This window comes from Symphalangus syndactylus, chromosome 5, assembly GCF_028878055.3.
Source record: "Symphalangus syndactylus isolate Jambi chromosome 5, NHGRI_mSymSyn1-v2.1_pri, whole genome shotgun sequence".
NCBI lineage: Eukaryota > Metazoa > Chordata > Mammalia > Primates > Hylobatidae > Symphalangus > Symphalangus syndactylus.
The window spans coordinates 53,454,791-53,480,544 of record NC_072427.2 but is presented as its reverse complement, the minus strand read 5'-3'; the positions used below and the strand labels follow the sequence as shown (position 1 = coordinate 53,480,544).

The 25,754-nt window shown below is 47.7% G+C and overlaps 1 protein-coding gene across 4 annotated transcripts in view; it reads left to right on the top strand.

Moving 5' to 3' along the window:
• Positions 1–25,754, top strand: part of OCA2 (OCA2 melanosomal transmembrane protein) — a 335,403-nt gene that overhangs the window by 219,980 nt on the left and 89,669 nt on the right. For all 4 annotated transcript variants that reach the window (XR_010121073.1, XM_055278476.2, XM_055278475.2 and 1 more), the window contains 2 exons: positions 18,373–18,466; positions 24,969–25,062. Coding sequence is in view for 3 of the 4 variants with exons in the window: in XM_055278476.2 (XP_055134451.1) it covers positions 18,373–18,466; positions 24,969–25,062 (188 nt within the window). In the remaining variant the exon portion in view is untranslated. The remainder of the gene's footprint in view (positions 1–18,372; positions 18,467–24,968; positions 25,063–25,754) is intronic.

Genomic DNA, 25,754 nt, shown 5'->3' with positions numbered 1-25,754 from the left:
CCTGGCTGTGTGGGGAGAAGGGCAGGCCAGGCTCATGCAGCACTGACCTTAGGCGGATCTGGGAACCTGCATCCCTCTCTTGCAGCCTGGAATTTAGTTTCTGCCTAGGTTGGCCCTCTGGTTGCTTGGCTGTTGTTCTCCTTCCAAGGCCTGGGTGTGGTAATCCTGAACTAACTCGGTGGCTGTTGTTATTTTTTTGGTGAAGTTCCAAATTGGAGAACTCTTGCGGCTGTTGTCAAATGTCCCGGCTATGGCCCAGCTGGCACCACCTCTCCCCACGCCCCAGGCAAGCTGACGCCTTCTGGCAGGGCTGCCCTTACCCAGTCCTCAGCTTCATCTTGTGCATTCATCCTGTTCTCCAGGGAAACACAGTCTACAGGAGACTCCGCACTGTCCCAGCCAATGAGGCCACAGTTGCGGACCGAGTGCAGGACCCTGACACAGCCTCCATCCGTGCCTCCTTCTGGCCCTGCACTCACAGCTGAACCCCACCTCTGGGGGGCTTTGAGGTTTGCACCCAGATCCTTTCTGGGACTGAATTAGAAGAGCCCTAGCACTGATGATTTACGTTGCTCCTTTTTCTGAGAATAGGACACTTTCACAGTTTTGTTCCATAAATTTTTATGACTACCTAAAATTTAACTTTAAAAAATGGAATCAGAGACAATAGTACAACAAATATTCATATGTTCACCACGCAAAGTGAGAAAGTGTCAACATTTTATCCTCTTTGCCTCAGAATTTGTTGTGTGTTTTATTAAGAAATACAACGTTACAGATAAACAGGCAGCTCTCTGTTCTTGCCCTGGAGTCTCAGGACCATCTCTGCCCTCATGAGTGTGGGTCCCATCCATCTCTGCAGCGGCCGCTGTGGGGGTCCTGAGGGTGGGATGCTGGCTCCTGTGTGTCCATAGGGGCGGAAGCCACATACAGCATGACCACAGCAGCCACAGGGTGCAGAGGCAGACACACAACTCTTCAAAGCCCATGCATCTCCCCTGAGTGACTGTGCCACACTAGCATGAGGTGTCTGCAGTGGCCACATCACGTGAGGGACATGGGGAGCCACTGGGGTTTGCTGCCTCAGGCTGGAAGTGGCATGCAGCGACGGTCACAATCCTTGGGTGGGAAGGGGACATGTGGCCCTTCCCTGGAGCAGGGATTTGCGAAGTGGGTGGGCGTCGAGGTCTCTCCGCTTTCCCTCACTCCCTTCTCCCCTCTTTTCCTTTGAGTGTCTTTTCACCACATTTTTTTAAAAGCTGTATTGAAGTCATTGACAAAAATCTGCACTTGTCGAATGTATAAGTTTTCATGAATTTGGACATATGTGTATACCTGTGATACTATCACCACAATTGAGGTACTGAACGCATGCATCATCTCCATACATGTGCTTATGTGTATGCATGTGTGCTTCATGGTAAGAATACTTAACACCCATCTGACTTCTTAATACACTTTGAAGTGCATGATACCATATTAATGCTAGGCACTGTGTCATACCACGGCCTCTGGAATGTACCTGTCTGGGATAACTGAAACTCTACCCATTGAGCAGCCTCTGCCCATCCCCCTCCCTCCACCTCCAACAGCCACCATTCTACTCTCTGCTTCCGTGAGCGTGACAATTTTAGATTCCACACATGATGGAATCAGGTGGTATTGCTCCTTCTGTGACTCGCTTATCTCATGTAGCATAATGCTCTCTGCGTTCATCCATGAACGCAGGATTTTCTGCCCTTTTAAGCCCGAATCACCTTTCATTGCATATATATTCATATACCACATTTTCTTTATCCACATGTCCATCAGTGGACATGCAAGTTTTTCCCATGTCTTGGCTATTCTGAATAATGCTACAGTGAAAATGGGAGTACAGCTATTTCTTCTTCGAGAGCCTGATTTCTGTTGCAGGTGGTTAGAGGATATGGTCTATAGGATTTCATGCTTAGAAACCCCCAGAACATCATCTGACTTACCATGTGGCTGTTTTTCTCCAGCTGCACGCCTAAAAAGCTGCGTGTCAGCTTCTGCACACTGCGGCTGCTTCGGTCACTCCGTGTTTGGCTTCTGCCCCTGCTGACACACAGGAGCCAGGATCCTGCCCCAGCTCCTCCCACAGTGGGCTGCTGCATAGGTGGTTACGACTTGAATTCATGAAGGCAGCTCCCTGATGAGAGGGAAAGATGAAAACAATCCTGGGGCCTAAGGGAGGAAAGGAGCTTCACATTTATTTATAATATTTTGTTCCTTAAAAAATAAGCAAAAAGGAAATCCTGCAGCAAAGGAGATGAAATGTTCAAATTTTCTCAGTGAATGTGAGCAGTTAACATACATATATATCGCTCATATAATGTGAGCATTAACATACATAAGCATGTCATTGTGTTGTTATCCTCTCTAGATTCACTTATCTCTTTTAAATCAATCTGTTTTGATACAGCAGAGAACTTTGTTAATTGGTTTGTTTCTGCTTGCACTTCAGCACGTTTTTGCATTGTTTACTTTGTGATCATATTAGGTGTTAAAGGTTCATTATCTAGTAACTTCACAGCGGCTGGTTTCTTTTACCTTGTGTGAGGTCTCCATCTCTGCTCTGAGCCTCTGCCAGGTTTATCTTTTTCTAGTCCTTTATTTATTTATTTTAAATTCTTTTTCCAATTGCATTTTTAAGCAGCATGCAAGTAGATTTTTAAAATTCAAAGCAGATAATCTTTATCTTTTAAGAGAATAGTTTAACATGTTTACATTTATTGTAATGACTTATCGACTTGAATTAATTACCATCATTTCATTTTTAAATGCTTTTTCCTTGCTAATTCTTCTTTTTCACTATCATTTCCTGACTTCTTTAGATTGATACATCATACCTCCCCACCCATCAACTGGTTTTGAAGGTACTGATTTTATTTCTAGACCTTTAGTGGAAATCATTCTGTTTGTAATGCACATAGTGGTATCAACATTTCAAACAACAGTTGCAGTGAACAGAACCTATTTTAGTTAGTTTAAGATGAGAAGGAGTTTATCTAGGGATAGTACATAGTTCTTGGAATTACTGAGAATTTTTCAACTGCACAATGGGAATGGAGGGTGGCTGCCCACAAGCCCCCAGCTTTTGCAGCTTGGCATCAGTGCTCAGGATCACTGCTCCGACACTGGCTACTGAGTCCAGGGACTTCTGTCACCCTGCTCTTGAGTATGCCTTGTCACACCTCTCCTCCAAATTCTCCAGACTGGCCTCTGGAGCAGGTGTGTCTGATTGGAGGAACCCATGCCTGTTGTAGCTGCAATGCAGGTGGCAAAACTGTGTTTCCGGCTTCTGCCTTGGAGGCCTAGAACTCACAAAACAGAGCTCTGAGGAGGCTTCAAAGCCTTTCTTCATCCCTACCTCAGTGCCTTCTCCTCGATGCTTCTGTGCTTCCTGGTGCAGAGCCTTGCTTGCCCTCTGGGTCCCACAGTACTGTGCACCTATATCCACCAAGTCGCTTGACAAGCAGATTGTCAAGAGTGTCTGCAGCTGTCTGCAAATTCCAACTGTTTGTGTTTGTAGCCTCATTCACTAGCATTATACCTGGCACCAAGAAGATATTTAGCAAGTGTTTGCAGATGAATAGGAAAGTGAACTAACTGCAGTAGATTAATTGTCCTGGAATATAACTGTGTCCGCCTCCTCCCTGGTCTGCCATCCTCTGCTACTCTGTTACTGAGGGAGCTGGACACCCCATGCTTGCTGCATGTCTCAGAGTCGCAGACCCTACCTGTGCACCTCCCTCCTGCCAGACTACCTGCCACTCGAGACACACCCTCATCTTCAGTGATGTGGTGCCACCTCTTCAGCATGATGCTGGGGCTCTTGTGCCTTTGACAGTGCTGTTCTTTGCCACTGGTAACAGCTGTCCCTCTCAACTCCCTCCTTCCCTGTCCTGGGAGCCAGCCTCACCAACCCACAGCCCTCTACATTGCCTGGGTGGGAGCTGGTCCTTTCTCTGGATCTGCCTTCCCTGTGACAGCCTCTGGGTATGATGGCCTGCCCTCTGGGTGGAGGTAGGGTGTCCTGCTCAGGCCCCCAGTCGTGTAATACAACTCATTCATAGTAAATCCTCATGTCTACAGTTTTCTCCCACTGGTTCTGGCTTCTGACAGATGCAGTGATAGGAATGGCCCTTTGGGAGGTGATCTGGGTTTCCTGCCTACAGATGGGCCCCTTTGACTGGGAGGACCTTTACACTGCACAGCTGTGGAGTCCTCTGAACCTAGGGAGTGACCAGGAGAGTATGTGGGTGGCAACGGGGGTCTAGTTCAGGCCTGAGATCTTTGCAGTCATGTGTCCTTCTGCACCTGCTGCTGATGTAGAGAGAAGGCAGTGCTGCCTCTTCGCCATCCTGTGACGTTTGTGCTCTGGCCTGGCTTATGTAGATCTACAGAGTTCAGGCATCTGAGCTTCTGCTGTAGTTGGCCAGCCTTCTTGGACCATCCCCAGGGTTGGCTCTAACCAAACACCCTTAGAGTAACTGGTCCTCTCTGCACCCACTCGGGAGGCCCGCTCAGTGTTCAGGTGAGAAATGGACAAGGAGACCAAAGAACATTCGTGGAAATGCATCAGGAGAGACAGGTGTACCTGCAGACACAGCATGAACACAGAGTGCAGTGCCTGGGCTCTCGCTGCCCAGCCAGCAGAGCTGCCTGCCTTCCCTGCCTCCTCGCCAGCCTCTGTCAGATGCAAAAACACACCTCTGGCTAGCATCATTGGCCAGGTCAACAGGACACTCTTCACTGGGGATTTTAACATGAATAGAACCTTAAAAAGGGTCAGAGAGCGGGCAGGTGCAGTTGCCACCTCCAGTGACATAAATGCAGGCCACTGCGTAGGTGGGGAGAGCTGGTGGGAGCCTGGGCTGTGTGGGGCGTTTCAGCAGCCTTCGCCTGGTATTCCAGGGAATTGAGTCTCGAGACAAAACAGAACCCATCTCTTCTCTGATGGCATCATCTCTCCAAGCGTATCTTCAGCTTCAGGTTGTTTCTGCTATATTTGCATTGTCAGCTAGGAGCTGAGAGCAACAGGTGAACTCTGTTCACATTTTTTCAGGTTATTTCTCTTCGTATTTCTTTTCTTGGCATGGAGATGTTTAACCAATATTTCCATGCAGGGAAATCCCTTTCACACCTGCTGCCCCTTCTTCCTTCCTCTTGCCCTCTTGGTGGGCAGGCGGCCTCTGTGGGCAATGTTCTTAGGACTCCATTGCATGGTCCTAAAGACCGAGTTGGAACCGCTGAGAAACAGCATAATGACTGAGAATTCCCTGACAGTCTTTCTCCATTTAAACCTTTACTTTTCAACCTCATTTGCTTGAACAGGAAGAATTCTCAGGCAACTTTCAAGTTAAAAGGTTATTACTCTTGTCCTGAATGTTGAATTCAAAGGCTGGTAATTTATGCACATAAATCTGTGGATTTCCTTTAACTGACTTGTTGGCACTCATCATTATCTATTGCTGTCACCCAGCCTCTGGGTGGAAGGCAGTTTCTCAGGCATCTCCTTTCCCTTGCTTTCTTTGCAGTCTCGCCCCATCCCACAGCCCTGCGGGAGGTATCAGGGCAGACATCCTGGGCTGTCACACCTGGCACAGGAGAGCACTCTTTCAAAGGGTGTGAAAGTCAAAAGCATTTTGTTTAAGCTTTAGCTTTACAATTTTTTTTAAACTTAATCTCATTTTTGTTTTAACTCCTCCTGTCCTGACACATCCAGAAACATAATTATGTGGAGGATCAAACCCAGCCTGGCGGATTGCAATTAGGTTTAATAACATGAGCAGTTGGCACTATTAGCAGCTCAGGTTCTGCAGGAGGTGGATCTGGGCTTGAATCCCAACTCTGCCATTGTGCAAGCTAAGGAGGTGCTAGAGTTAGAGAAACAGAAATGGGAGGAGCACAGAAATGCCGTTTTCCCCCATTTGCTTGGTACTGGGCCTGATACTGATGGGCTGTGTGGGTTACAAGTCTGCCCCAGACAGGTGCACAGTGGATGCCCTCTGGGTGGTTGGGGAGCGGCCTCGGAGGGGCACTGCCGGCCCAGAAGTGAGGGTCTCCCATCTTCCATGGTCCACAGACCAGCCACTACACAGCCGGACCCCAGCTCCATGGCACCCTGTGAAATCCAAGTGGCACATTTAGGGGACCAGTAGTGTGAGAGAAGATTATCCACTGTGTCCCACCGACACAATACAACAAATGATAAATTATGAGGACACTCAGAGATTTAAGCACAGCACAAAAAATAGTTTCTGGAACTAAAACCTGTAATGTTTTCAACAAAAAATATTGAATAATGAATTGAAGAAAAGCAAAGTGTTAGGCCTGAGTTGCTGTGCATGCAGTCAAGTGAGAGACATATGTGCAGGTACAGAACAAAAGCATACAGAAGCAGAGTCGTGAAAAAGGGTGAGAGATTTGGAGGTGAGACCCAGGGGACCCAGCGTGGCCACGATAGCAGTTCCAGAATGGGGAGAAGAAATGCATTGTATTGAAAAAGCACAGTCCTTCGCCCTCAGATGGGGCTTGGGCACCGGCAGCATCACAGCACTGGGAACTTCCAACAGGTCAGGGTCTCAGATGCTCAGACCCTTGAGTCAGAGCCTGCATTTGGACAAGGCGCCGGGTAACCCACTCCACACATTGGCATTGGAGAAGTGCTGGTCTAGGACCGGCCCGTCGGGAGGACTTGTGCCCCTACCAGCTATAAATAGCTCTCCCCTGCCTCACCGCAATCCATATCTCAGCTCTCAGAATCCCAGTGAGGGTGCAGCCTTCCCCATGCTTACCTGAGGCACTTGTACACCTTCACCAGGGGATCTGCCCGGAACTGCTGCTGGGTGGCTGCTGTGTCCCACACAGCCAGGAGCCGACTGCAGCATCCCTCACCTGTGCCCCAGGCAGCTCTGCCTTCCTCCCACTGCTGCTGTGTGCTTGCCATGTGCCTAGGCTACCTCTGCCCCTGCCCAGGTAGTTGCAGCCTCAGGGGACCTCTCTTTCCTGACCTGTCAGGTCAGCCCTGCCAGCCTCCCGCTGATGGTTAGCGCCTTCTGGGCCAGCTTCCCAGGCCTCTGAGTCAGACCCATTGCCTGGGCCAGAGGTCAAGCAGTGAGGACCATGTGCCTTCCGGCTGTCACACAGCAGAAAAGAGCTTCAGATGTATTTTTAGATGAATTATGATGTTGTGGTATTTAAATTTAAAAGTATACATTTAAAAGAATGATGGGATGCCTTTGTTTAAGAATGTGGATATAGACTATGTCCTTGGAGACTATTGTAAATTGGAATGGCAAATTTGACATACAAACTTAAAATGTCTGAGGAGGCTGGGTACGGAGGCTCATGCCTGGAATCCTAGCACTTTGGGAAGCTGAGGCGAGTGGATCACCTGAGATCAAGAGTTCGGTACCAGCCTGGCCAACATGGTAAAACCCTGTCTCTACTAAAAATACAAAAATTAGCTGGGCACAGTGGCACACGCCTGTAATCCCAGCTGCTCGGGAGACTGAGGCAGGGTAATGGCTTGAACCCAGGGGGCGGAGGTTACAGTGAGCTGAGATCGCACCACTTCACTCCAGCCTGGGCAAAAGAGTGAAACTCCGTCTCAAAAAAAAAAAAAAAGGCTGGGGGCGGTCGCTCACGCTTGTAATCCCAGCACTTTGGGAGGTCGAGGCGGGCGGATCACGAGGTCAGGAGATCAAGACCACGGTGAAACCCCATCTCTACTAAAAATACAAAAAATTAGCCAGGCGTGGTGGTGGGCGCCTGTAGTCCCAGCTCCTCGGAGAGGCTGAGGCAGGAGAATGGTGTGAACCTGGGAGGCGGAGCTTGCAGTGAGCCGAGACTGCCACTGCACTCCAGCCTGGGTGACAGAGCAAGACTCCATCTCAAAAAAAAAAAAAAAAAATGTCTGAGGAGGTCTACTTTTTTTTCAAAGTTCTTTGGCACTGGGCAGGCAGCGTGTCCCCCTGTATGGGTGCTGTGCACTGTGCATGCCTCTTGTGCCCTGTCAGGCCTCCAGCACTGCCCCTCCTTCAAGGCTGATGACCATGCTTTCTGTCCATGAGGACTCGAGGCTGATGACCACGCTTTCTGTCTGTGAGGACTTGAGGCTGACGACCACAGTTTCTGTGAGGACTCGAGGCTGACGATCACGCTTTCTGTCTGTGAGGACTCGAGGCTGACGACCACACTTTCTGTCCGTGAGGACTCGAGGCTGACAACCACAGTTTCTGTGAGGACTCGAGGCAGATGACCATGCTTTCTGTCCGTGAGGACTCGAGGCTGACGACCACGCTTTCTGTGAGGACTCGAGGCTGACGACCACGCTTTCTGTGAGGACTCGAGGCTGACGACCACGCTTTCTGTGAGGACTCGAGGCTGACGACCACGCTTTCTGTGAGGACTCGAGGCTGACGACCACGCTTTCTGTGAGGACTCGAGGCTGACGACCACGCTTTCTGTGAGGACTCGAGGCTGACGACCACGCTTTCTGTGAGGACTCGAGGCTGACGACCACGCTTTCTGTGAGGACTCGAGGCTGATGACCATGCTTTCTGTCCATGAGGACTCGAGGCTGATGACCACGCTTTCTGTGAGGACTCGAGGCTGATGACCACGCTTTCTGTGAGGACTCGAGGCTGATGACCACACTTTCTGTCCGCGAGGACTCAAGGCTGACGACCACAGTTTCTGTGAGGACTCGAGGCTGATGACCACGCTTTCTGTGAGGACTTGAGGCTGACGACCACACTTTCTGTCCGCGAGGACTCGAGGCTGACAACCACAGTTTCTGTGAGGACTCGAGGCTGATGACCACGCTTTCTGTCCATGAAGACTTGAGGCTGATGACCATGCTTTCTGTGAGGACTTGAGGCTGATGACCATGCTTTCTGTGAGGACTTGAGGCTGATGACCATGCTTTCTGTCCATGTGGACTCGAGGCTGATGACCACGCTTTCTGTGAGGACTCGAGGCTGACAACCACACTTTCTGTCCGTGAGGACTCGAGGCTGACAACCACAGTTTCTGTGAGGACTTGAGGCTGATGACCACGCTTTCTGTCCATGAAGACTTGAGGCTGATGACCATGCTTTCTGTGAGGACTTGAGGCTGATGACCATGCTTTCTGTGAGGACTTGAGGCTGATGACCATGCTTTCTGTCCATGAGGACTCGAGGCTGATGACCACGCTTTCTGTCCATGAGGACTTGAGGCTAATGATCACGCTTTCTGTCCGTGAGGACTCAAGCCTGATGACCACGCTTTCTGTCCGTGAGGACTTGAAGCTGATGACCACGCTTCTGTCTGTGAGGACGTAAAAGCAACCATGTGGGCACTTCCCACGTGACGCCGTGGCCACCCAGTGCATCCTGCCCGCATTCCAGGTGTGTGGGGGCATGTCTGGCTCACAATGAAGGCCTGTGCCTTCACCCAGGACCACACGCCACTGTCCTCCCTGCATCATTTATTCTTCACTCTGCTGATCATTCGCAGGAGGATCCAGACTTGCTGCCGTGTCTCTAGGCCTTCCCGCCACTCCCCTACTTCCTCAGTTTCCTGTAGCCAAACGCTTTGAAAGGGAGTCTGTCTTGCCACCTTCTCTTCGTTGGAAACTTTCTTCACTTTTTCTTGGCTTTACTGCAATTGAGTTTTTCTTCCATAATCCATGGAAATAGTTCTCTCCAAGGTCACCAAGGACTAGTGCCCGCCCTTGAGACAGACCCCCTTGGAACCTGGCCAGTCAGCAACATGACATGGAGGCCACCCCTCAGAATCTTTCCCCACCTGACACCTCAGGTATTCCTCCTCCCAACAGGGGGCTCCTCCTCCTCACCTCCTTCCATGACCCTCTCCATCTTCCAAGCCCAGAACCCTGGAATCAGCTCTGACCTCCACTCTCTAGACTCACAGCTGCAGGGGTCTCATCCAAGCACTTACTCCAAGTGCCATCCCCAGCAACCTCTCCTGGGATGCTCCCCGGAGCCTAGCCCAGGGTGTCTAGCTGCCTCTCCATTTCTCTCCTGGGGCATTGCATTTGTCACAGACTTAACGTGTCCCAAACTGAAATCCTTATTCCATCTTTCCCCACTCTTCCTTGCCCTCATAAATCGTGACTCCATTCTCTCAGTTGCTCAAGCCCCTGAGGCTGAGAGCCAGCTAACACCTCACCTTCTCTGACACCTCATGGCCAGCTGCCCCTCAAAGGTTTGGAATCTGATCCATTCTTGCCATCTACACTCCTGTCCCGAGGCCCCAGCAAGGACCACATGCCCTCCTGCTGTCACACAGTGGAAAAGGAGCTTCAGACGTATTGTTCCCAAATACATTCCAAATTGTTCCTTTTGTTTCCACTCTTGCCCTACTCCTGAGAGCCTATGGTCCACAGAGGCACCCTGCTTTGGTATAGCCCAAAGTCTTGGCAGTGGCCTGCACCTCTCATAGGCCTGGCTGCTGCTTCCTCCCTGAGCTCACTTCTTACTGCTCTTCTCTCTGCTGACTTCGCTGCAGCCATAGCGGCCTCCTTGGATTTCAACCTAGCAATCCCACTGCTGAGTATATACCCAAAGGAGATGGAATCATTCTACCAAAAAGACACATGCCCTTGCATGTCCATCACTATGCTACTCACAATAGCAAAAACATGGAATCAACCTAGATGCCCATCAATGGTGGATTGAATAAAGAAAATGTGGTACATAAACACTGTGGAATACCACACGGTCATAAAAAACAATGAGATCATGTTCCTTGCAGCAACATGGGTGGACCTGGCGGTCATTATCCTAATCGATTTCACCAGAAACAGAAAACCAAATACTGCATGTCCTCACTTGTAAGTGGCAGCTAAATATTGGGTACATATGAAACAAAGAAGGGAATAATAAACAGTGGCATTTTCAGAAGGGAGGAGTGAGGGATGACGACAAGGGTTGAAAAACTACCTAGCAGGTACTATGCTCACTCCTTGGGTGACAGGAACATTTGAAGTCCAAATCCCAGCATCACACAAGATATCCATGTAACAAACCTGCATGTGTGCTCCCCTGACTCTAAAATAAATTGATTATAAAGGCTTTTGCACTTTGTATGCTTTCTGTCTGAGATTCTCTTCACACAGATCATTAGAGCATGGTCTTGCTCCTTCACCTTTTATTGAGTTTTGCAAAATTGCTCCTTCCCAGTGCTAAATTGACAACCTTATCCTCCCTGTCTCCCTTTTTGCTTTATTTTTTTCCCCATAACACTTAATACCACCAAGCATACTGTGTATTTTACTTATTCATTATTATTTTGAGCTGCTTAGTTATTCAATGTTTGCTTTTAAATCAAATTATACATTCATAGAGTTTAAAGTGCTAAATCAGCCTGGAATTCTTGTTTAAAAACTAGCACCTTTATAACTTTCATCACGTTTCTTTTTCTCACAGAAAACCTTTTTTATCCTTTGCCACTTTTTATTTTATTTTATTTTGTATTTTGTTTCCAGAGTGCCGCTATCTGCCATCTTTTTTCCCAAGCCCTGGGGTCTTTCCATCGATCTCATGTTTGTGGAGGCAGTGGCTTCCTTCTGTTCCTTTCTTCTTGTAAGAATGTTGGTATAGACTACATCCAAATTTCATCAGGAACATTGATCTGTAGTTTTCTTTTCTTGTAGTGGCTTTGTGTGACTTAGTTTCAGAGTAATGCTGGCCTCATGGAATGAGTTACGAAGTATTCCCTCTTCTTCATTTTTTGAAACAGTTTTTGGAACATCGGTATTAACTTTTCTTTAAATGTTTGGTAGAATGCACCAGTGAAGCCATCTGGTCCTAGACTTTTCTTTGTTGGGAATTTTTTGGTTACTGATTCAGTGTCTTTACTAGTTACAGATCTAATCAAATATTCTATTTTTTCATGAGTCAGTTTTGGTAGATTGCGTATTTCTAGAAATTTATTTATTTCACATAGTTAACACAATTTGTTGGCATGTAGTTGTTTATAGTATTCTCTTTTAATCCTTTTTCTTTTTGTAAGATTGGTAATAATGTTTCCACTTTCATTTTTGATTTTAGTCATTTGTATTTTATCTCTTTTTCTTAGTCAATCCAGATAAAATTTTCACAATATCGTCGATCCTTTCAAGGAATCAGCTTTTGGTTTTATTGACTTTCTCTATTTTTTCTATCCTTTATCTTATTTATCTCTTCTCTAATCTATCTTATTTCCCTCGTTCTGCTAGCTTTAGGTTTAGTTTGCTTGCCTTTTTATAGTTTCTTATGGTGTGAAGTTAGGTTATTTATTTGAGATAGTTCTTCTCTTATAATATATGCATTTACAGCTATAAATTTTCCTATTAGCACTGCTTTCATTGAATTTCACAAGTTTTAGTATGTTGTGTTTTCATTTCTCTTTGTCTTAGGTGTTTTCTAATTTTCCTTGTAATTTCTTCTTTAACTCATTGATTGTTTAATATTTGTAAATTTTCTCTTTTTCCTTCTGTTACTGATTTCTAGTTTCATTCTACTGTAATTAGAAAAGATATTACATATTATTTTAATCTTTTAAAATTTATTGAGAATTGTTTTGTGCCCTACATATGGTCTATCTTGGGGAATATTTTATGTCTCCAATTTTTATAGTAGAAATATCTATTTCTCCTTCAATTATGCCAATTTTTGTTTCATATATTTCCATGTTCTATTTTTAGGTGTGTAAATATTTATAATTGTTATATCTTCCTTCTGTATTGAATCATTTATAAATATATAATGTTATTCTTTGTCTTTTGTAACCTGTTTTTATTTAAATTCAATTTTGTCTGACAATAATGTACCCACCTCAGTTCTATTTTGATTACTATTTACATGTAAAATCTTTTTTCTTACTTTTAACTTATTTGTGTCCTTGTATCTAAAGAGAGTCACTTGTTAACAAAATGTGTATAGATGTATCCTGTTTCTTATCCAGTCTGCCAATTTCTGTTTTGTTTTTTTTTCTTTCTTTTTGGAGGCAGAGTTTCACTCTGTTCCCCAGGCTGGAGTGCAGTGGTGTGATCTCAGCTCACTGCAACCTCTGCCTCCCAGGTTCAAGCGATTTTTCTGCCTCAGCCTCCTGAGTAGCTGGGATTACAGGTGCCCACCACCACACCTGGCTAATTTTTGTATTTTTAGTAGAGACGAGGTTTCACCATGTTGGCCAGGCTGGTCTTGAACTCCTGACCTCAGGTGAACAGGAGAATTTAATCCATTTACAATTAGTGTAATTTCTGATAAAGAAGGAATTACTCTACCATGTATTTCTTTTCTGCATATCTTAGACTTTTTGTGTCTCAGTTTCTCTATTACTGCCTTTTTTTTTATGTAGTTGATTTTTTGTAGTGTACAATTTTGATTACCTTGTTTTAACTTTCTGTATATTTTAATAGTTATTTTCTTAGTGGTTATCTTGGAAATTTCAATTAACATCCTAAATATGTAACAACCTGTCATGAATAATACCAAGTTAGTTTCAATAGCATACAGACTATTTAGTCCTTACTTCCTTTACAGTTCAGTCCTTACTTCCTTCACAGATTACATCTTTATTAGCTTAATGCCTATTAAATATTTTTCCTGTCTCTTTCTCTCCATCTACTCTTTCTGGAAATCCTATAATGCATATGTTGGTAGATTTGATGGTGTCCCACAGGTCCTTTGGGCTCTGTTTATTTATTTTTTTTCTTTTACTTTCTGCTCCTCAGGCCTAAAATTTCTTCTTTTTTTGACATTTTAAATTTTATTTATTTTTTTAAATTGTGGTAAAACACATGTAACATAAAATTCACCATCTTAATCATTTTTAAGTGTACAGTTTAGTATCATTAAGTAGATTTACATTATTGTACAACTATCACCATGATCCATTTCCAGAGCTCTTTTCCTTGCAAAACTAAAACCCTGCACCATTAAAAATAATTCCCCATTCCCTAGTCCCCCAAGGCCTTGGCAACCACCATCTTACTTTCTGTCTTTTATGAATTTAAATATTCTAGATAAGCCCTGATAATTTCAAATGTCATATCTTCAAGTTCACTGATCCTTTCTTCGGCTTCCTCAATTCCGCTGCTGAACTCTTGTAGTGAGGTTTTCATTTAAGTTATTATACTTTCAGGTCCAGAATTTCTATTTGATTCCTCTTTATAATTTCTGTCTCTTTAGTGATATTTAAATTCTGCCTGCACATCATTTTATTGATTTCCTCTAACTCTTTGCCTATGGTTTCCAGTAGTTATTGAACCTCTTTAAGATAGCTGAATTAACATCTTTGACTAATAATTCTAATGCCTAGACTCCTTCAGGGATTATTTCTGTCAATTTTTTTTCTGTGAATGGGCCACACTTTCCTATTTGTTTGTATGTTGTGTAATCTTCTTTGTTGAGAGCTGGACATTTTGAGTATTATGTTGTGGTAATACTAGAGATCTAATTCTCCCATTCCTCAGATGTTGCTGAGTCTTGCTCGTTGAGTGCTAGAGCCATCCATTTATGACTTTTCCAAACTTTTTTTGAAAAGTGGTCATTGAAGTTTTTCTTCTATTATCTCTATAGGCAACTAGTAGACTGACAAAGATTTCCTTAAATTTCTGGCTCCTAACAAATGTGTGCGTGTGTGTGTGTGTGTTAGAGGTGTGTGTTTGTGTGTGTGTCTACAGAAATAATTACTGCCACTTTAAATTCCCTGGAAGCTGTTCCATCACTTGGAGGTTGAAACAATGGCCACCCTCTGTGCTGGCCCCTCAGTGATCAAAACAGTGGCCAGTAATCAACATACACAACCTCAGTTTTTGGAGGACAAGGTCGTTATTGCCTGCTCTGATATCAGCAAGTCACATCCTAAACATGAGCTGCCACCCCCACAGCTTCCTGCCACCCCCACAGCTTCCTGCCACCCCCACAGCTTCCTGCCACAGGGAGAGAGATGGGGAGTGACAACCACTATAAAAAAAGCCAAAATTCACCAAAACCCTTTTTATCAGTCTTTCCTGTGGTTGCTGAAGGTGTTTGACTACACTCTAGACTTCCAAAATAGTTACTGTTTAAATTGAATTGTCTCCCCAAAACATATACTGAGGTCCTAACCCCAGGTACTTTGGAATGTAACCTTATATGAAAATAGGGCCTTTACAGCAGACACCAGCGGGGCAAGGAAGGACCCTCCCCTAGAGCCATCAGAGAGCACCGCCAGGCTAACACCTGGTTTCACACTCTCGCCTTCAGAGCCCTGCGGCAATGAAGTCCTGTTGTTTTCAGTACCCAGCTCGTGGTGCTTTGTGACAGCAGCCACAGGGAGCTCATACAGTAGCTTCAGACAGTTCCTGCCAGTTCAGTCATCCTTTAGGCAGAGGTGGATTCCTGGAGCTTCCTGCTCTGCCATCTTCTGTGCTGTCATTCACTAGTTTTAAATTTTTCTCTGTCTGCCACTGTAAAGCAAGCTCTATGAGGGCAGGGATTTTTGTGTCTTATATTTACTATTCCATCCCTTGTATCTAGAGCAGAACCAGACACAAAATGGAATATTCAGAATAATTATTGACTGAACTAAGAATAAATGAGCATAGACAAGATAACATGGTCCATCCAGTGGAGGAGGGATAAGTGTTAAATGCAATGATGAAAGTAAGCTCTGGGCATAGTGTGTTATAAAATAGCAGCCACATTGAGGAACTCAGGGAGACTTCTCAGAGGAGAGATGCGCAAGCCTCTTATGGGCTGAGTGGGAGGCTACGTGAGGGCAAGAGTGACCACGTGCCTAGGTGGAGACGTGGGCATGGGCAACTGCACAGAAGTGGCAGGTGGTGCTCAGGTCAAGGCCTGTGAAGACTGGAGGGTGTGAGGCAGAGGACAGCCTGGCGAGGGAGGGCTTGCCTCGGATTGAAGGGTGTGGAGTCAGGTCAGTTGCATGGGCAGACTTCAGAGATGGAAAGGTCATGGCTGGCTGCATGGAGGACAGAATTAAAGGGGCAAGTGGTGCATCTATGTTGTGGGAAGGGGAGCTTGATCAAGGCAGGGCCTGGGAGGACAGGCCACAGAGCTGCGGAGAGATCCTTGGGCTCTGGAGTTTAAGGAGCTGGTTCTTATCAGAATTGCAAATCCCAGAGAGGGCTTGCTTTGAAAACAATGTCAGAGCATACTTTTTGAAGCAATCAGCCTGTAACAGAATGTGGCACTTGTAAGTATGCAGTTTGGAACTTGGGGTAGGTTTTCTCTGGCTTTGGGTGATGGACCTCACAGCATAGGAGCACTTGCTGGAATTTCGGCATCACTAAGCTTGAAGACATTGCCCCCTCCCTTGATACTGCAATGCCCCCACAAGGGCCCAGGGTCCTGTGCTTAGTTGTTCTGACCCTGTCTCCTTGTTCCGGGTGGCATGCGCCATTCTGTAGGGTGGAGGCTGGCTTTGCACCGACAGCATGGTGCTCAGTGCCTAGGGGCCCTGTGGCCTCACAGTGACGTGTGTGTGTTAGCTCTGCTCATTGATGACTGGCTGTTGTGAGAAGTTGCACTTCGCTCACTCCTCCAAAGAACGAAGACATCAAGTCTAAAGGTGCCTCTATGATAATTGCGTTTATCATAAGACAACAAAAGCAAAGCTTGAAAAGTGCCTCAGGGACTGCACGGGAGCACCCTGCTGTCAGGAGTTTCTGATTCTGCATCAGATCGATAGACGCAGAATCAGATGCTTTTCCTAGCGTGCTACTTATTTCTCTTCCAGTGTATACTTGACGCTACTGACAACAAAAAATTGAGCTGTTCAACATGCCCCTTGTGACCCAGCAAATATGAAAGGCTCCTTCTCAGACCCTGCAAGGCAACTCTTGAGAACCAGACCCAGGGCTGGTGGAGACGTGTGCAGTAGCAGGCACATGGGTCAGCGGCCTGGCTGCAGCTTCCTAGTCTGGACTCTGCTGGGGCTGGGGGGACCCTGTTCCACATGTCCTCCCCATGGGGACTCCCCAGGGCAGCAGCAGTGCCCAGGCTCCATCTTCTGTTGTGGCAGAGAGCCTGAACCTCCAGAGGGGCATGCAGAAACACAAGATCTTCTGTCCAACCCACTCACATTCCATTGGTCAAAGGAAGCCACTAGGCAAGCCCAGAATCTGGGGTGGGAAGGAGGACCCACCTGCCCCAGTGGGATGCAGCAGAGGGCACACACGAAATCCTGCTGCAGAGGTCAGGAGCTGAGAGTGAATGGATCTTCCCAAGCAAGGCTTAAGGCACCTCTTTCATGACATTGGGGGACTGAGCACCCAGCAGAGGGTGGCTCTTTTGCCCCTTAATTCTCAGCATCAAATAATATTGCACATCACTGACATCTCCACACTGGGGCCCACTTTCTGTTTGTGTTTTTGTGTATTGTTTTCCAGATCAGCCACCATTGGCGCTCTCCTCCTCCTTCTGCTCTTTAGAGTGGTTGACATACGCAACTGCCCGAGGTGGCGGGCCCGGGGGTCTCTCCTTCACACCCCGTGGGCTCTCTGAGGTATCTGGTGGGGACAACACAGCTCTCCATACTCCGGAGCCTCCCGGAGGCAGGCTCAATGGCTGTGTCCTTCCCTGCTCCTTCTAGCAACATAAGCCGAAAGGGGGCATGCTCTTTGAACACAAATTTCTTACAGAAACTTCACAGTCACTGTGTTTCATTGATAACAATAATGCAAAGTGCATCAACGTCAGAAAGGTGCACCAGAGGCTGGCACGGCTGACTAGAGAATGGTGCTTCCTGGCTGTAGAATCTGGTACCTGTTGTCATGCTGTGAATGTTAGCAGGCTCAGGGTGCCTGGCAGGGAGCAGCCGTGAGAAGTGGCTTAGCACAGGGGACCCAGCGTGCAAGGTCAGGGGACTGTGTGTGAGTTCCAGCTGGGTTGCTTTCAAGGTCTGTGCTCCTGTGCCTCTCTGCATCCTGGTCTCCTCATCTGTCAAAGGAAGGAGTAACAGCACACTTGAGGGACGTTGAGGATTGAAGATGACGTGTGCATAGTTAGCACAGCACTCCAGGGTTCTATGAGCTCTGTTTTAATTGCCGCGTTCTCAGGCCCTGTGTCAGACTCTACGTGCCTTTACCCCGTATAAGAGCCACAGCAGCTGGCGGGGCTCAGGACCAGGAGGAACAGTTGGTGGCAGCTGGCATCAAAGACATACAGATGAGTTCAAACTCAAGTTTCTGTGGATTCCAAAGTTTGCTTCGGTTTCTTTCCACAAATCCTATACTCCTTAGAGTTTGAATACTGAGAAAGCATTTGGATTTTCTAAATTGGTCACAGTATGGCAGCTTCTGTGAGCTTCCATGGGACGTGGCATCAATGTCCTATTCCTCCGCAGATTCCCGTGCTCCTGAACCTGAGCCATGACCCTGAGGTTGGCCTGCCCGCACCGCCGCTCATGTATGCCCTGGCCTTCGGTGCCTGCCTGGGAGGTAAGGGGCTGCTGACTGCATTGGGGGTGGGGGTGCACGCCCACACTTTTGTCCAGCCCAAAGCGACAGTGTGTATCAAACTAAAAGCAAATGAAGGAGAGTCTGGATGATTTCCTGAGTGGACACACATTTTCAGCTTTGACGGAGCAATTCCAGAGCAACTCTGTTCTTTCCCATTCTTTGCAGAGCTGCCCCCAACTTCCGGGGCCCATTGCCTGGGGATGACTGGTTCTGATGCCTCCCAGCTAATGTGTTCCCACCCTGTGCCCGTGTGGGTCGTGCTTAGGTTTAGAAACAGATTTTGAATCAGAAGCCATCCTCAGTTGCAGTTCTCTTTCTCTCTTAGTCCCTTCGTAAGCAGTGGAGGGACAAGTGGGTCAGCTAAAAGTAGAGACTCTAACCCATAAGAGTGGGAAGAAAGATTAAAGGATATTTTTTGGGGTGGGCATTGTACTTTGGAGACAGTGAGGAGTGGATTAGAGAGAGTGTTGGGAGAGATTGACCTCTGGTGACCAGACACAGGGTGGTGGATGCAGTTGCTGTGGAGAGAATCTCACATCCAAGAAGCCTGATCACCTTTGGGAACATAGGGGGATTGTGAAGAATCTTAGATCAACACATCAGATACACTTTAAGTCTTTATTCTTATATTCAGGTATGCTTAGATAATCCAGCTTTCTTTGTTCTTTGATTGATTTCTGACTATTAAATCAATACCTCTCTGGTTAGTTTATCTCCTTGGCTGAAAAGGGGGATTAATGTCCTTCAGTGAAGTTTCTGTAATGTCAGCAGACAGCTAATTCATGTAAGTCAGTGACTGATGCCTCAAGTTCTTCCGAGAGTGTAGAACTGTTGAAATTGCCCTTAAGAACCAGTCCCAGGAAGGCAATGCAGAGCTACATTTAACATCAACAATAAGGAACAGGATCCGAGGACACCTGGAAATGCATCCCCTATGAGGATTCTGTTCATTTGAACTTGCTGAGCATCTGCTATACCCTGACATTGTAACAGACAGTGAATTCACCCCCCTGCTGTCGAGTGGGGAAAATGTTCACCTAAACTAAGATTACAGCATAGACTGACACGTCCTGTAACGGCGGTGTGCCCTGAGTGTACGGGGCCCCGAGGAGAGACTGGAGACGTTGGAGGAGGTTCTGCAGACAGGGAAGTTTGAAGCCAGGTCATACAGAGTGAGAGGCCTCGTGAACTAATTTGGATTTCCCCAAAACATGTAGGATCAGTGTGGAGGAGATTTCTCTAGGAGAGACATCAATGTGTGCCATTTATAGGCTAATTCCTAAAATAGGATTAGACACTTATTAACTGAGCACACTTTGGAAGCAGGGATGCAGCGAATAATGAATGTATTCAGTCTTGGGAGCATTTTAATCTAGTAGCTCTGGCGATTGAAAGGCACCTGTTCCTGGCACGGTGGGAATGCGGTTGTGTTGGGAGTTAACTCTACACTTATTCCCTCAAGGCCCTTTCTCATTGACTCAAGGTTTGGCATTTTACAGAAATTATGGTAAAATATATGTAACCTAACGTACCATCTTAACTGTGTGTAAGTGCACAGTTCAGTGGCATTAGGGACATTCACAGCATTGTGCAGCAGTCACCACCGTCCATCTGCAGAGCTCTTTTCACCAGCCCAGGCTGAAGTTCTTTCCCCATGCAGCACCAGCTTCCCATCCTCCAGGGCTGGCATTCTGAGGAACACTTTAAATAGAAGTTTTCATTTGGTTTTAGAAATGGCATTTGCTCTATAAATTGGAGGTGATTCACTGGATACTTTGAAACAACTTTTTTTTTTTTTTTAACTGTTCTGGCCCCAGTACTTTTTGGTTGCTCTTTTCATGAAGAGCTAAGAACAATTCAAATAAGCCTTCAGAAAAACCTGCCTTCGCCTGAGTTTCCTGGAAAGCAGAGGTGGAGGCAAGTGCACGTGCTAAGGTGTTACTGGCAGGTGCAATCCTAAGGCAGAAAATCTGTGGGGAGGAAGTGAAGTGAGCGTGGAGAGTGAAGAAATCTTCCCTGCTGCGATTATCTAGAGGCTGTGGGCAATCCAGGCAGCATGTGACTATTTTCTCAACAACTCAGGCAGCACATGGCTGTGTTCACACCAACCCAGGCAGCACGTGGCTGTGTTCACACCAACCCAGGCAGCACGTGGCTGTGTTCAGATCAATCCAGGCAGCACGTGGCTGTGTTCACACCAACCCAGGCAGCATGTGGCTGTGTTCAGATCAGTCCAGGCAGCATGTGGCTGTGTTCACACCAACCCAGGCAGCACGTGGCTGTGTTCACACCAACCCAGGCAGCACGTGGCTGTGTTCACACCAACCCAGGCAGCATGTGGCTGTGTTCAGATCAATCCAGGCAGCACGTGGCTGTGTTCACACCAACCCAGGCAGCACGTGGCTGTGTTCAGATCAATCCAGGCAGCACATGGCTGTGTTCACACCAACCCAGGCAGCACGTGGCTGAGTTCAGATCAATCCAGGCAGCATGTGGCTGTGTTCACACCAATCCAGGCAGCAAGTGGCTGTGTTCAGATCAGTCCAGGCAGCATGTGGCTGTGTTCACACCAACCCAGGCAGCACGTGGCTGTGTTCACACCAATCCAGGCAGCATGTGACTGTGTTCACACCAATCCAGGCCCCACGTGGCTGTGTTCAAACCCTAAGGCTGCTGCTTTCCTTAGGTTATATCCAGGTCTTGAAGGACTGGTGGCTCTTCAACTCGCCGAAGGGAATGTCCATGCATAGAGTTAATTTACATGTCTTCTGTCAAGTGGAAAATATCACTGTTCTGAGAGTGTGGCCTATTGAGTGGAATGTATACTGCAGACATAGGAGTTACCCTGGAGATTCAATCCTTTGTGTGCAGCATTCGTCAAAAACAGAGCCAGGCACGGTTTTGAAAATGCCCTTGTTCTGCCTCTGGATCCATGCGTTTTCCCATGCAGGATTACCTGGGTGTGCCAGGACAGGCAGGGAGGTTCATGTGCAGGCCCGACCCCCCTGTGCTTCTCTGTCAATGGAAACTGGGAGAGAGGGTTGAGCTGGGGAACTGACACCTGGGGCCTTGTTCTGCCCACCACTTGGAGCTCATGTGACATGGAATACCCTTAAAACCCCACTGGTATCTTATTACATGGCTGCAACATTGTTGGCATCTGAATAATAGGCTCACATTCTTAATCTCATGTGAACCCCACAACCACCCCAGGAGATGCCGGGAAAGGTGGTGACGGTCCTTATAAACACAGAGGAAGCAGACTCCCTGCATTTCTGCCCCTGCCCATGATAGGGAGGGATGGGCAGCTGGGTTTCTGGTCTTGGCCAGGGACTGGCATAGGGATGGGCAGACCAAAGCCATGTGGAGTCCAGGTGACATGAGGGAGTGTCTTCTGTGGGAGAGGGAGGAGCTTCTGATAATGATTTTCCTGGCCCTGAGACCAACCTCAGGAGACATAGGGATCCCGCTCCCTCCTCTGGCCACAGTCATGTCTGGATGCATGGTGAGGAGATGCCTGCAGCATCTGCAGCTCGAGTGTGGGCTGGCTCTGCGTGTTGTTGGCAGGCGGCAGAGTGCACAGGTGCAGGGAGCAGGTCCTGACGGTGCCACAGAGCTCTGCTGTTGCTGCGTCTGGACTTGGACTTGTGCCACCTGGGACTGCCTGTCCCCAGGAGGTAAATGCCTCCTATGGCTAACACTGGCTGGTTTTGCATCTTCCTGTCCCTACTATCACAAATACCTCAGTTAATATAACAGAAATGGTGGTGGATTTGCTCAGCTTACAGAGCTTAGAAGGTTTGAGACTTCAACTGAGGTCTTCTGAATTTAAATCTAGCATTCCTTCTGTTGTACTGGCGGACACCCTCTATTTCCAATACGTCTGTGCAGGACCTGCCAGGGCTGACCCATAACCTCCAGGCCTCTCTCCGGGGCCTCTCCAGCCTCCTTTCCGGAGCCTCCTGTCTGTGGCCTCCTGTTTTTGGCCTCCTTTCCAGGGCCTCCTCTCCACTTTGGTATCAGCCTTGCTTGTCTCATTTTGCTGACCAATAAGACAGGAGGGGCCTGTGTAGGAGCCTTTGCCATAGCCTTTGCCTTTGTCATCAAAATGTGTTGTTGCCAATTCTCCTCCCTGCCCTCCTGCCTTAGATGTGGCTGGGAAGCCATCCTGTGAGGGGAGAGAGATGCCAAGAACAGTGGAGACCTGCCTGACAGTAGCAGGCCTAGCACCAGCTCCCCACCGTCTGTCTCCAGGCTTCTCCTTACAGGGGAGGAGGTGGTCGCCCACGTGTCTAAGTGCTGTTCATCAGGTTTCTGTTGCCCATAAAGCATTCTTTAAATAAACAGGGCTCTGTGCGACTTCACAAGTTGATGTCCTGCCTCCCGGGCTATGAGTCTGTGAGAAGGCCAAAGGACTTCTGCAAGGGGATGGCTGAGAAGGAGGGTCCTCGGGGAGGGAGGCCAGGCAATTCAGACACATCTGGTTGCAGGAGGACCTCTGGGGGAGAGCAGCCCCTCTGGTGTCACCCACACGACACTCCTGAGAAGATGGGTGGATGTCTGATGTCTAAAGGCTGAGCAGTCACCCCCATGATATAAGCCAGCCCTGCCCTTGTCTGTCCTCAGCTGCATCTCCCCTTCCAAGGAAAGAGCGGTGTCCACAGTGCTCCCCATTTGCCCCCTATCCTCGCCCAACTTTCCTCATGCAGGCCCCAGGTGGTATGCAGCCTCTCCTCCAGATCCTTCAACATCCTTTCCTCCTCCCCATTCCTTTCCCTGAGTCCAGAGTGCTCAGGACCAAAATAGCCTCCTGAGCAGCTCACCTTGACAACCTGCAAAAGGAAACGGAAAGATCCTTCTGTTTCCTGGGAAGTGGTCCCTCGCAGATCAGGAATCCATGCCCACAGCAGACAGGGTGAGATGCTCTCCACCTGGGCAGGACCTGCCTGCAAAACTATCATTTTAATTGGAAAATGGGCATTTTTTCAATCACTAATCCTTAATGGGAGAGAAAATAAGTGGAGTCTTTTATTTTCAGCACTCATGCAAGTTGCTGAATGTAAACTTGGACCATGGGTTGGGCTCCACTCGTGACGTCCTGGAGTTAGCAGGGTTTAGGGTGCAGGCTGATGCTGTCCTGGTACCCAGGTGTGTTCATGGGGGCCGAGCAGGGCAGGGCCTGCTGAGGAACATCAGCTTCTTTGTGGGAAGAGACTTGTCGGACAGTGAGAAATGATGGCCATGTAAGATGGCTTGGCAAGGGTGTGGAGTCTCACTGGGCAGGTCTCCTGGCCAGGGAAGGAGCGGGGTTGGCAGGCAGGACAATGGGATGGAAGCGTTGGTGCAACAGTGCCCAGAGGGGGCTGTCCGGGCCAGCACTGCCCCGAAGACTCGCATATTGCAGTTGCTCCAGGCCTTTCAGACACTGCATGGCTGTCTATGGAAAGGCCTGGGGCAGCTTGAGCCCCACCTCTCACTGATCTTCCTCTGGAGCCAGAATGGTTCACCATCAGGACTTGCCACTTCCTGGCCTGACACCTGGGCACACTGCTCACCCTGTCTGTGCTGTGTCTTCATGGGGACGTGGGGCCTCCACCTGCTCTGTTATTCATGTTGTCCAGCCTCTGAAAGGTCGCTCCCTTACACTCACATGCTGTAGGAAGCTCCAGGGCAGTGTTGCACAGTTCACCTACCCTCCATAGAAGGAGAGAGAGATGGAGATGGAAGGAGACTCTTCCTCAACTGTGTGTGCACGGACGTCAGGACTCAGCTAAACTGGCTGAGCCTGAATCACGCGCCTGTTTGTGAACACTGACCATGATGGCTGGGAGTGACGGAGAAGGCTCCTGGGCCTTCCCTGGGTGTGAGTGTGTGTGGGGGTTGGATCTCATGACCCAAGTGGCCACCTTGGCCCTATTGCTCACCAGGCTGTGAGGGTGGCATGCATGCATGTGTGCACAGTCATAAAAGCTTACCCAGAGAGGCATTTTCTGTCAAGGAGATGCCATTTGTGAAGACGTGAAGGAAAGGGGTTCCACCTGGTTGTTTTTACCTATCCTTTCATCCACTGAAAGAGTTTCCTAGTGTCTGGGCCTGGAGTCCAGAGGAAGGTGGTTCCTGTCTGAGACTGTATTCCCGAGGGACACACATTCTGGGGTTTGCTTGTTGGCCCTGCTTATGTGTTTCTCTAAAAGACACGCAGCCCCACAGTGACTTGCCCATTCTCCTTAGCTTTCCTCCACTCTGTTAAATACAACAGCCATGGTCTTATCCATAAATGAATCATGGTATTTGCAAACAGTGAGCTTATTTTTTGCTTGCGTGTGTGTGTGTGTTTCCAGATATTTACAAAGCGGTCACTTTGACTATAAAATAATCATCAAATCAAAGCCTGTGAGATGATCTAAATATTACAAACCAAAGAGAAAAGAAGCTTACTACCAAGATGAACTGGGATTTTGTTTTTAAATTTTGACTTTAGGTAACGGGACGCTGATTGGCGCGTCGGCAAACGTCGTGTGTGCAGGGATCGCAGAACAGCATGGATATGGGTTCTCCTTCATGGAATTTTTCAGGTACTTTTAAACTCACTTTAAATTTTCTGTTAAACTGTCTAGTTCCTAAGCTTACTTAATTAAAAAAAAAACACATTAAATGCTAAAATAAGCATATTTTTAGCAAGTAGAGAGACTGTGGTGTAGGGGAGATTAGCTCAGAAAAAAACACATTAAAAATTTATTGCTGGTGGCTCACGCCTGTAATCCTAGCACTTTGGGAGGGCGAGGCGGGTGGATTGCCTGAACTCAGGAGTTTGAGACCAGCCTGGGCAAACATGGTGAATCCCCAACATGGTGAAAACACACAAAAAATTAGCTGGGCGTGGCAGCATGTACCCGTAATCCCAGCTACTCGGGTGGCTGAGGCAGGAGAATTGCTTGAACCCGGGAGGTGGAGCTGAGATCGCACCACTGCACTCCAGCCTGGGCAACAAGTGAGACTCTGTGTCAAGAAAAAAAAAAAAATTGCTGGGATTAGCTCCATAACACAGAGGATGGTTCAGACATCCTGGATGACTCAGGTTGAGTCAGGGGGCCAGGAAATGACTGTGGGCTTGCCAGGTCATGTGGCTGTCCTCTTCAAAATTCCAGTGGGAACTTGTGCCCTGACTGTCCACGAAGACGGTGCTGGATTGCACAGTCCCTGCTAGCAAAGACTCCATAATGTTGCATACTGAAGCCAGGGTGGTGGAATGGGGGCAGCCTGGCAG